The sequence below is a fragment of the Coffea arabica genome, chromosome 2c (assembly GCF_036785885.1).
Source record: "Coffea arabica cultivar ET-39 chromosome 2c, Coffea Arabica ET-39 HiFi, whole genome shotgun sequence".
In the NCBI taxonomy this organism is placed as follows: domain Eukaryota; kingdom Viridiplantae; phylum Streptophyta; class Magnoliopsida; order Gentianales; family Rubiaceae; genus Coffea; species Coffea arabica.
Genome location: NC_092312.1, coordinates 32,601,913 through 32,614,173, shown reverse-complemented (window position 1 = coordinate 32,614,173; position 12,261 = coordinate 32,601,913). Strand labels below are relative to the sequence as shown.

Here is a 12,261-nt window from a genome sequence, read left to right as displayed (position 1 = left end):
CGTGAACAGTGCGCGATGAACATTATCGCGTCAAGACTTTTGCTAGATGTTTAATCCTAACCCTAGGACTTTAGCACTTCACCCTTCCCATGTTCTAACTCTGATACCATGTCAACAGGTATCTTGAGAGGAAAAACATCTAGTCACCGTATTATGAGTGATCAACTAGTATTTATAGGAGTACAAATCTAACCAACTATATACAAGAATATCCTTACTAATATTATCTACAAAAATACTGATATTCTCCTAACAACTAGCAACCGCAACAACTTTGTCCGGCTTGGCTTGATAGACGATTTCAGCAACCCCGGCGAGAGCATCATGTTAACCCTCTGCCTTGAAGTGTTCTCTGGACCATGAATCATGGGATCCTTCTATCTCTGCCTCTTTATGGCATAAAAAAGAAACATGTCTTGTCTGATATCCAATCTCCATTGATATCTTGAACCAGGAAATGCAGGCATAGAGTAGTCAAACCTATGATACAACAGTAAATACTTGAAAACATGTGCCAAGATCAGCAACGGATTAGTACAACACAGAAAGGCCACATACTGAATAAAAGGTGGCACAAGGTTCTTGCCTAACCACAATAGCCAATAGATCCTGACACTAGATGCAAAAGTAGAAACAAGAACTTTGAGTAAGGAATTATGATGAAAAACAAAATTTATTCAAGTCAGTCATTTTCAAAGTAGTTCAATGCAGACTGAATGCTTATGCACAACTATCTTAAAACGATTTAGCAAATATGGATCACCACAGTACAATTGACATAGATTCTATGGTATAACAAGTTATGCACAGTAGATCTGATGTAACAAAGACTAACAAACTGAGTCTTGGGCATACCTTGTACCTGAATGCTCCTAGTAATGACAGCCTTGACCAATGAACCTAGATTCTGATCAATCACAGACCTCATTTCAGTACAACAGCCCAATCAGAATCACAAGCCATTGGCGGATCTTAGAGACGACATTGGCTGCCTTGGTTACAGATTGGGCAAGCCAATGGATGCTTCATCAGCAAAATTTTCATAACCCTTCCCACTTCTTCTTAGTGCGATGTCTATCTGTCTTAACTTTACTTCCTACGAAATCGTCATTAACAAAGAACCAACAAGAAACAAAAGAAACCCCTTTTTTTTCAGAATTGAAGTGTTATCTACTTAATCTCAGATTTTGTTCCACACTTTTGAAACAGTCCCCTCTTCTTTCAAACACTGGCTTTCCTCACAAGCAAAATGTTTAGTGCTTGCATGCACAGCAAATCAACAGTAAGCCTCCTATATCTCAAAATGGTCAACAATCATAAGAGTAGGCAAAAGAAACTGTAAGTATCTTAAACAGATTTGAATGAAGCAAATAAAAATAGTAAATTTCTACACTATTTTTACACACCAGTTTAGACAAAATGATGGGCCAACAGAAGTTACATTGGTCAAAGACCGCTACTCATAAGAGTAGAAAATCAGTGTGAAAACATGGTCTATCGCACAAAATTTTACTATGCAGCTTCATTCTTCCATTTGAAGACTACCTCAAATTAATTTTTCCTTATTTTCTAGCTCCTATTCTTCTTCTTCATTGAAGTCTTCGGTCTCATCATCATTGTCTTCTTCTTCTTTGCTGTCTTCATCATTGTCTTCATCGTCACCATCTTCTCCTTCTTTTCTTTCTTTCTTATCCTGCTTCTCTTTTGCATTACTATTTCCTGAATACAACAGAGAACCACATGGCGAAGAATTCGTTCAAAATGAATCTGATTAAGATGACCATAGAAGTGAGAAATTGAAAGGATAAAACTTATCTTCAAGGTAAGGGATATCATGCTAACAAATTATAATCAGTGAGATGCAAACCTTATGAACAACAATCCACAACAGGCATAACCAGTTAAACAATGCAGAAAGCCACAAGTACCACTTATAGGACTGTCAATGCAGATAAGAAACAAGGACTTCTCAGGAAAAACAAATTATTATTATTTATCAGTCCACCACCAACGGACTGGCAGATGATTTCAAAGTAGTAGTATACTCCATTGCTCTTATTTTTTCAAACTCCTTTCAGTCCAAAGGCAGGGCATGATTTGACAAACTACTGTATGAATATAATTCCATTTTGTTAACACAGAACTCAGAGGAAAACAGCAAACTTTAAGCAATTAAGCAGCAGATGAAGAGTTTAAAGAAATAAGATGTCAAGTAAATGTGGAACTATATTTTCTAAGAAGAAAAAAGATGTTGAAAAATACCATATTCACTGAATATGACTACACCAGAACATAATCCTTCCTCAATTTTCATGAGCTGAAGTGTCATACGAGGCCCAATCTCTTGGAGCTTCACAGCACTTTTTGTAGACACCCGATTTGCTCTACCAAGATCTGCTGCCAGGCTAACAGTTACAGCTTCATCATCTGCTTCACTTTCTGACCCATAACCAGCCCTTCGCGTATGAAAAGGGAAAGCAGAATAAGTACTAAGAACCAAAGTGCTTCTAAAGGCGACGACTTGTTGATCTTATCTTTCTTCCTCTTGTTTCATGCCATTAGCAAAGTCTGTTACTGTTTAAGTTTCGGGAGGCAAACCTTCTAGGTTATTTATAACATATTCAGTCACTTCTGTTGGTCTAAAATCAACTACATTAGCAACAGCCCATCACTTTTCAACCAATTGAACAGGAGCTTAATTTCCCTGAGTCTCAGATGAAGCTCACTCATAGATTATTAAATATGTTAAAATCTTTCACAAAATATCCTCAGTTTTAAACAATATGCAGAAGCGTAAACACGCACGCCTAGAGTTGAGTGTACGTGTGTGTGTGTGTGAGAGAGAGAGAGAGAGAGAGAGAGAGGAAAGATACTTTGTCACAAAATCGCTCACATCTTGAAGAGTTCTTAAATCAGGCACTTGATGATTTTGTACAAATTTTCTAATTCTGCGCGAGACGCCAACAGGTTGTAATCTGATTGAGTAATGGCGGAAATCAATAAGCTTCGTGTCTTTATTGTAATTAAGCAACACAATTCTTTGGCAAGAGGAAAGTTTGACCTGCAGTAGGCAGAGCATGAGAAAAAGGGAAATAGCCCCAATGCCAGAACTTTTTTGATCATACATCTTTACTCACAGTGTTTATGTCAATAGCAGGAAAGATATTCTGGAACATGATAGTTGTAAGCTTTAGATGCTGCTCTCCAGTGCCAAAACCAGAAAGCACAATCTGCATCATTCATTCACAAGCTTAGCAAATAAAAAAGTGCCATGACCAACAAAATGTTGAACAAAAGCTACGTGCAGCAATCCCTGATATACTAATGATTCGTACAATGCACAAGACACAAAAGCGGACAAACCAGTGAGCAATGTCATTCTTATAACAGCAGTGTTAAGAGAAAATATACCAAGGGTGAATTCTTGAAAAGATCTTGAGGGCATCTTGGGCGCAGCTGAGATTGCGCAATATCAGATGCCAATGAGTATTCCTGTATCTTGAACGTGATAGTAGGGCCCTGGGGAGTTCTAGCAACCCTCAAGTATGGTGCAGACTCCGTTTTTGATAGGATAAGGAAATGAGTGACACCCATAGGCCCGGCAACATTCAAAAAGTCTTTGAGATTATTTCGCTTCTTCTCCTGTAATAGCAAGAACAAATCAAAGAACTAACTAACAAACAAGATCACAATGTACAATAAAAATGAAGCAGACAAAATTGCTTTCTGATAGAGATTCTCCAAATAACTTGCAAATAACTTTCTACGTTGTTAAAACATGTGAGATGCAAACGAAATAATCGAAAGACACTGTCAGATGCACAAAACAATGAAAAAACTAGCAGCAATAAATTGGTTTGAGCAAATTAAGCATCTAACTTACTTTGAGCTTGAGAGCAGTGAAAGGAAGCATCAACTTTCTCAAGTCCATTTGCAGCTGTCTGAGAGGACCAGGTAATTTTCCCCTAGAAAACACAAAGCTTTTGGGAATCTTTTCTCCAGTTACATGATCCACACTTGGCTGCTTCTTCGCAACCGGCTTCACAAACACCTTCCTCTTTTTCTGAATCCAATTTTCGGTAAAAAAAAATTTACAAAAAAAAAAAAAAATTGAACCAAATTACAATCAGTAAAGTTGGTTCGCATACACAATAAGCTAGGGTCCATGAAAAATCAAATTACAGTAAATCATTAACGTTTCCCCTTCTTCTGAATCCATTTTTCCAGGACAAATTAAACTCCATTAGAATCAATAAGGTTTGTAAGCTACAATTGAAGCAACGTTTCGTGAAAAGAATCAGAGCCTAGAAAATCGAAAAACTTACATTCCGGAAACGAGCCATCCCCAATACGAGATTTTCTCAAATCAGCGGCAGGATTGAAGGAGCGACGAATCGGATTTATCTGAGCCTGGAGATGAAAGACAAATGGGGTTTATGGTTAGGGTTTTAGGGATTAGGGAATCATAATTCGCATCAGTGTTTTCTCCCTTAGCAATTAAATTTACGCATTTGCCCATCGTTATGCTGTACCTTTTTTTTTTTTTTTTTTTTTTGTCAAATGTCAACTTGTATAGATGTTATGCTGTACTTATTATAGTGGACTTGTTTGGAAGTTTACTAAAAAAAATTTTTAGGTTTTTTATAAACACATTTTTAATTATTTTTTATTTCATATAATTAAATTGCTATAACACATAAAATACAATCCAAACAGGAGTTTCTTTTTTTTTTTTTAAGAAATAGCTCCTCACATATTGTCTAATTTTTAAATCTCCCTTATGTGAAGTTGTCGGTGTATATAAATTTACTTTAAATAAAAAAAAACATTAATTCAATGTTGTAGAATTTGGGTTTGCTTTCTACCAAAGTTGCCTTATAAATTTACTTTAGATCAGAAGGCAATAATAATTTGACAATGTAGAATTTGGGTTCCTAAAGCTTTTCAAAAAAAAAAAAAAAAAAAGGTTCCTCATAGGGCTGCAAACGAGCCGAGCCGAGTCGAGTTTTGAGCTAATCGAGCCGAGTCTCGACTAAATTTTACCAAACTCGAACTCGAGTTCGAGCTCGACGAGCCGGCAATTTTCAAGCTCGAGCTCGACTCGAATCAAGTTGAGCCGAGCTCGAGTCGATCTCGAACTCGAGCTCGAGCTCGAAAAAAATAAAAAAATAATTATTTTATTTTTTAAAAAATAAAATAAAATAATATTTTTTTTCTTAATAAATAATAAAATATTAAGGATATATACGTAATTTTACTATGAAAATAAAAAATAAAAAATATATATATATAATATACGTAATTTTATTATTAAATAAAAATAAAAATAAAAATATATATATACTCAAGCTCGGGAGCTGGCTCACGAGCTAACGAATTTAATATTCTGAGCTCGAGTTCGAGCTCGAGTTTGACTCGAACCGACTCGAGCTTGACTCGAGTCGCTCGCGAGCGGCTCGATTCGTTTACAGCCCTGAGCCTCAACACCATGCACCGGAACTTGCACTTTGAGGGGACAATTTTTTTTTTTTTTTTTTGGAGGTTTGAGGGGACAAATTTAAGCATTGGAAGGAATAGGAATATGGAAATGACTTTACGCCATGAACAATTGAATATCTGAAATGTTCTGATACTTTTTATGATGCTACTATAAGCACTTAAATTAATAAAAAAAAAAGAAGAAGAATAAAAGTTAAACTTTGAATTTTAAATTTATTTACTCACAACAGTGAAACCAAATCTCTTGATCTAGTTAAGCTGAGGCGAGTGACTTTCTGCCTATGGCTGGAAATCTGTTTGTTTCCCAAAAGCATTTGAGTTGATTTTATTTTTTGAATGTTCAAAGTTGTTTCCAATAAAATTTATCTCAATTTGAACATTTTGCTTATTTAGTTCTTTTTTTTCTCCTTTTTACCAGCAATTAATGGAGAAATTAGGTATACAATGAAACCAGTAAACAAACTAAAAGTGAATCCTTTCCACGTTGTCGTCGGAGTGTAAGGGGCTAGCTCCCCATCGATTGCTCTTTGCAGACTAGGTCCCTCTGTAATTCCACTCACTAATAAAACTGGGGCTAGTATCCCCACCCGTGGCCAGGGTTTTGCCCAAAAAAAAAAAAAAATTAATCCTTATTAATGACCCCTTGACCCCAAACAAGGAAGAAAGGAAGAAAATTAATTTAAAAAGTTGTACGTTGAGCATATCCTTCAATTGGGATTCAGCAGTTTTTCAAAAAAAAATTTTTCATCTACAATGATATAGTAATGGGCAAATTATCCAATTGGCCCTTTAACTCTTTGTCTAGTTAAAATTAAGCCCCTCATCTATTTTTTACTGACTTTAAGCCCTCGAACTTGTAAAATGGGAAATCCGTGGCCCTTTTAGCCAGTTTCTCCGGTTTTGCAACCGGATGACCAATTCACACGAACGTCATGTGCTTCTTTCAAGGGCATTTTTGTCCTCATATTCTAAACAAAAAGGCCACACATAATCCACCTTTCTATTTGATTTCCACAATATTTTCGTTCCATAAATTAAACAAATCTCCACACTGCTATATTCCTTCGTGCTAAAAGAAATCAAATTCCAGGTAATTATCAAAGCCTTTTTTATCTGCAGCAGCTGCAGCCTTAGCAGCCTTCTCACTTGTTGAAGCTGCTGGAACAGGTATCCTCTCAAACTCAACTGGCTTTGGGATCTCAGGGGGGGTAGCACAGCGGATGAGTGCCCAATTAACTCCTTCAAAGAAAGGGTGCTGCTTTATCTCAGTTGCCCCTCTTTTGTACGCCAACCGATGCTGTGGTTCTTTCACAAGCAATCCCCTAATAAGATCCCTTGCAGCAAAACTGACAATAGGTGAATCAGGAAATCTGAGGGGCTGTCCCACAACATTGAACAACGTCGCTCGATTTCCAGATCCTTTAAATGGCGTTTTACCAAACAAAAGTTCGTAAAGAAAGATCCCAAAAGTCCACCAATCTACAGCGCTTCCGTGACCCTCGCCTTTGATAATTTCAGGCGCCAAATATTCATGGGTCCCTACAAATGAAATAGAACGTGCACTAGTTGGTGATTGACCCGGAGATTTCCGATGCTGACCCGAATTTCGGGATTCATGAAGGAAACGACGGAATGGAGCCGACCCATTTGGATCTTGATCTGAATCTAGGGTTTCTCGGAGAGCCCACTTCGGCAAATGTGGAAAATTCAAGGTTCGTAGCTGAAATTTTTGAGGGTGGGGACCATTTTGTAACCGGGTTGCGAGTCGTGGATATCGGGTCGGAATCGGATTCTGATATAAACCATGACGTTGAGATTGATTTTAGTGCTGACGATGATGATATAAGTGAGGGTGATGATGATCCAAGCCTTAGGCTCTGTTGGGATTATTTTCAGATTGAGGATCATAGAGAAGTTAATGAGGATTTTGAGTGGGAGGAAGTGGATGAAGGAGTTGATGAGAGAGAGGTTCTGAGCATGTTTCTGGATGATGATGACATGCCGGTGATGGCCCGGGAGGAGAGTGCAGATGTATCTAGGAATTTGGACTGGGAGGTTTTGTTAGATGTGCAGAATTTGGAAGCAATCCCCGAGAATGTGACAGAGACGGCCATGGGATTGCGTGGGGGTTGCGCAGGGAAGAGTAAGGGAGGTGAGGGAAATCAAATAGAAAGGTGGACTATGTGTGCCCTTTTTGCTTAGAATATGAGGACAAAAATGCCCTTGAAAGAAGCACATGGCGTTCGTGTGAATTGGTCATCCGGTTGCAAAACCGGAGAAACTGGCTAAAAGGGCCACGGATTTCCCATTTTACAAGTTCGAGGGCTTAAAATCAGCAAAAAATAGATGAGGGGCTTAATTTTACCTAGACAAAGAGTTAAAGGGCCAATTGGATAATTTGCCCTATAGTAATACACAAACAAAAATAACTCCAAAAACACCATATTCAAACAATATATCAAAAATAACTCCAAATATACAAAAAATATATTAATATATATATTAATATTATATACAAAAAAATATATTTTGTTTAATAAATATATATATTTATATATAAATATTAATACAAAAATTAATATTTATATTTTGTTTAAAATAAATAAATATACTTATAAAATTAATAAAATATATATACAAAAATATAAATATATATATTTATATAAATATTAATATTTTGTTTAAAATAAATTTATAAATATATTTACATATATATTTATGTAAATATATTTATATATTTATTTTTATATATTTATATAAATTTATAAATATATTTATTTTAAAAATAAAATTAATAAAAAATATATACAAAAATATATAAAATTAATAAAATATGTATATAAAAAAATAAATAAACAAAATATATATACAAAAAATAAATTTTTAAAAAAAATAAAATTAATAAAAAATATATATATAAAAATAAATATATAATTATATAAATATATTAATCTTTTGTTTAAAATATATTTATGAATATATTTTTCTATATAATTATGTAAATATATAAATATATTTATGTATATATATTTATATACATTTATAAATATATTTATTTCAATTTTGTTTTATAATATGTATATTAATATATATTAATATGTATATTTCAATTTGTATATTTCAATTATGTATATTCTGTTATATATATATATATAAATTATAGTAATATTAATATGTATATTTCAATTATGTATATTAATATGTATATTATATATATTATATCAATTGAAATAAATATTAATATTATGTTTAAAATATATTTATATATATTTTTATAAAATATTTATATTTAAATTTATATAAATATATTTATTTCAATTATGTTTTATAATATGTATATTAATATGTATATTTCAATTTGTATATTTTAATTATATATATTATATTATATATATATCTATTATACTAATATTAACATGTATATTTAAATTATGTATGTTAATATGTATATTATATATATTATATCAATTGAAATAAATATTTATATTGATATATAAATATTAATATTTTGGTTAAAATATATTTATATATATTTATAAATATATTTATATAAATATAAAAATATATATATTTCAATTTTGTTTTATGATATGTATATTAATATATATTTAATATGCATATATAAATGTGTATATATATATATATATTAATATACATATTATAAAAAAAAATTGAAATAAAAAATATTATGTCTATAAATAAATAAATATTAATATATAGAAACAGAGCCATTATATATTTAAAAAAATCTCAAAAAATTGTAAATTATAAAAATACTCAAAAATATATTTTAAAAATTCCTCTAAAAACAATCCAAAAAACATCTACAGTAAAAATTTTTCATATACACTACAGTAAAGTTTTTAAAAACACCTCCAAAAACAGTTAATCCAAACAGAGCCCTTATTCTTCAAGTTACTTCGTGAGATTTGAAATTTATATTGCTCATATTATGGCTTTCTATTGGGTTTTTCATTGGTCCCCCGGTGATATGTTACATAAGGTGAATAGTTTGTTTCATGTTCCGTGAGGTTTACAATGAAACTAGTAAACAAACTACTTTAAGAGCCCTTGGCTAAAAGTTCATCCATCACTATTAATATTATCACTAGCATTAACTAGTTAATGGTAGTAGTTTTTTGTTCAAACTTTTTTGCTTGGTAACTAAAATTTAGGTATAGGCTTTACAACTTTTTTATTGTTTTTCCTACCCTTTTTTTCTTCTTAATTTTCTTCCCTCTATCAATTTCTTCTAGTAGTTCATATTTTTTCTTACTGGTCATTCTATACTGCCCAAATAGAGGTGAAAATTGTGACCGAGACAGTCTTCCTCCATGCACCCATTACTAATTACTAGATGGACATATGGTTAATCAATCTGCAGGGGGTTTTTAAGTATCACATATATGGCAATCATAATTTGTTGTCGCCAGCTCAAAACGAGCCCTTTAGAGTAAGGATTATAATTTTCAATTCGATCCTTTCCTAAACAAATTTTATTAAACATTTTGCAAACTTCATTTATAATAATCAAAGACATAACTGCTTGCTTGTCCATTAAAAATACACAAAGTTGAGGAAGGATGTGAATGATTTTGAGAACATTAGGAAGCTGTCTGAACGGCTTTTGATTCAATGCCGTAATGCCCATGATTCTTATAATGCATGCAATACGCATTTCACAATTTTTTTTTTTGTAGCCTTTCTTTTTCCCTGGTAGAGGTTTTGGGCTGGGGGTTGATAGAATGTACACAAGCTTATTTTAAATTAAGGGAAATGTTAATTTTACTCTACTTTTTGTTAATCGCATTCTCATAAATTGTTTTACCATATAGTCCAAAAAATGAAAAATCATGTGATAAAAATTATAGTGGAAGTGTGATTGAAATAGTTCATCTAAATATTCTACGTTCATCATTGTTGAAGTGAAAATTTTAAAGTTCAAATACCATTGCAAATTTTATTATGGTTATGATAAAAGGAAGTTGACTTTGTGGATTTGAGAGTTTATTTCTTTGTTCGTGGAGTGTTTACCTTTCTAGCTGTGGCGGGTTGGTGCATGACGACATTTATAGCAATATAAAAAATTTACCAGAAGAGTAATCATGGAAGTCTTTCGCATCAAATTAATCTCTACACAACATCCATGCATGATCCCTTGAGTTACTTTTTCCCCAATTTTAACTTACTTAAGAATCAAAACTTATTTGACTTTCAGTTTATTTGACAGGAGCCCTTGATTGAAAGAGAAGTTATAGACCTTATCAATGAGCTCATAGAAGTGGAAAGCAAGGTACTTAAACTGGCAAACTTCAGAAAAAAGTTTATTAGATAAAATTTTTTGTTGTTTTGTTGCTTAGTTTTTCTTTCTTCTTTTGTGTATTTTAGGTTTAGTTTGAAATTTATGTTATAATTGACTATTTTGCTTTCTTGGATGGCAGCGGAGGCATAAGAGGCGCAACTAATTTTGATTTTTGACGTGCTAATAGTGCACATGCATGAAGCGTGCCTCAGTAGCTACTCTGGATAATGAGCTCTTGTGGCTCAATAGACTAAAATGTGCAAGACACGCTTATTTATTTATTTATTTATTTTTTCACTTTGTTCTATGAAATGGATATAAGTTCCATACTGGTTATTATTAAGGGTAAATTACCTTTTACACCCTGTGGTTTGGTGGTTGACTATAGAACTTCTCTTATTATGGTTTAAAAATCTATATATAATCCTATCATAGTTTTGTTTAATGTGCCACCATTATTTTTTTCATAGTCAATAGTGAAAAGTCAAAGTCAAACTAATAAATTGACAAATTTACTTTTTCATTACTTCTTTTTTTCCTTCCAAACATAAAAAAAGAAGAAATTGAATTAAAAATAGATAAGTAAGAACTATAAAATACCATTAAAAATTTGGTTTAAACATCTATAATGATATTTGTAGTCAAAAAATATTTGATATTTTCGGTTTCTTATATATATGTTTTTTATTTCCCTTCCATCTTTTTTGTTTCTTAATTATTTATTTTGTATTTCCTTTCCATTTCTTTTGTAATTGGAGGAAATTAAGATTTTGTAAGCCAAAGCATAGCTTTTCAAAATCATCTCTACTTTTCCTCTAAGAGAGAGAGAAGGAAAAAACAAAAAAAAAAAAGAAAAAAGTAATGAAAGGGTGAATTTATCAATATATTAGTTTGACTCTAACTTTTTACCATTGACCCTTAGTTCTAACAAAAAAAATTTAATGGTGACACTTTAACTTAAATTATGAGAGAGTTATATATATATTTTTAAATCATAAGGGGTTACACAGTAAAACACCAAATCACAGGGGATAAAAGGTAATTTATCCTATTATTTATGTGTTATCCCTTTTGATTTGCAATAAATAAATAAATCATTGTTGAGGTTTCATGATGCCTTATGTTCATAATATTAGTGTTTTTGGATAGCCATTATTTGGCTATCGAGGATGATGATTGTTGTGTTATAAGCAAAGTGCAAGCTCAAGCCTTGACACTAAAATTTGTTAAGAACCAGCCTATGCTTTGGCATTCGAAACCCTTGTGCCGATTCTTCTTTTAGTTGCCTTTTATGATAGCCTTTTGTTAAAATGCTAAATCTTCAATTTCAAGGAACAAAACGAAACATATTCGAATTGGAGAAATTGTCCTCCTCTACATATAGTACCATTTTTTTTTCATGGATCCAAGAAACAAACAATGACAACACACAAATGGAGATTAAGAACGAAGTGGAAGAA

The 12,261-nt window shown here is 32.4% G+C and overlaps 1 protein-coding gene and 1 pseudogene across 1 annotated transcript; one reads left to right on the top strand and one right to left on the bottom strand.

Annotated features, from left to right (window-relative positions):
• Positions 1-1,362: 1,362 nt before the first annotated feature.
• LOC113727216 (peter Pan-like protein) lies at positions 1,363-4,487 on the bottom strand. The gene is made up of 7 exons (XM_027251245.2): positions 4,326-4,487; positions 3,884-4,063; positions 3,412-3,642; positions 3,138-3,230; positions 2,874-3,061; positions 2,263-2,456; positions 1,363-1,719 (listed from the first exon to the last, which is right to left on the bottom strand). The coding sequence occupies exons 1-7, from the start codon at positions 4,341-4,343 to the stop codon at positions 1,577-1,579; spliced, it is 1,047 nt and encodes a 348-aa protein (XP_027107046.1). The 5' UTR covers positions 4,344-4,487; the 3' UTR covers positions 1,363-1,576.
• A 2,644-nt stretch (positions 4,488-7,131) lies between these two features.
• The window catches only part of LOC113724278 (beta-amyrin synthase 2-like), a 34,864-nt pseudogene continuing 29,734 nt past the window's right edge, over positions 7,132-12,261 (top strand).

What these genes read in the sequence shown, in the direction of transcription:
- LOC113727216 (XM_027251245.2), bottom strand. An exon ending in TCACTGCTCTCAAGCTCAAA is followed by an intron (nt 3,643 to 3,883) that starts GTAAGTTAGATG and finishes TTGCTATTACAG; the next exon opens with GAGAAGAAGCGAAATAATCT. An exon ending in AGTCATATTCAGTGAATATG is followed by an intron (nt 1,720 to 2,262) that starts GTATTTTTCAAC and finishes TGTTGTATTCAG; the next exon opens with GAAATAGTAATGCAAAAGAG.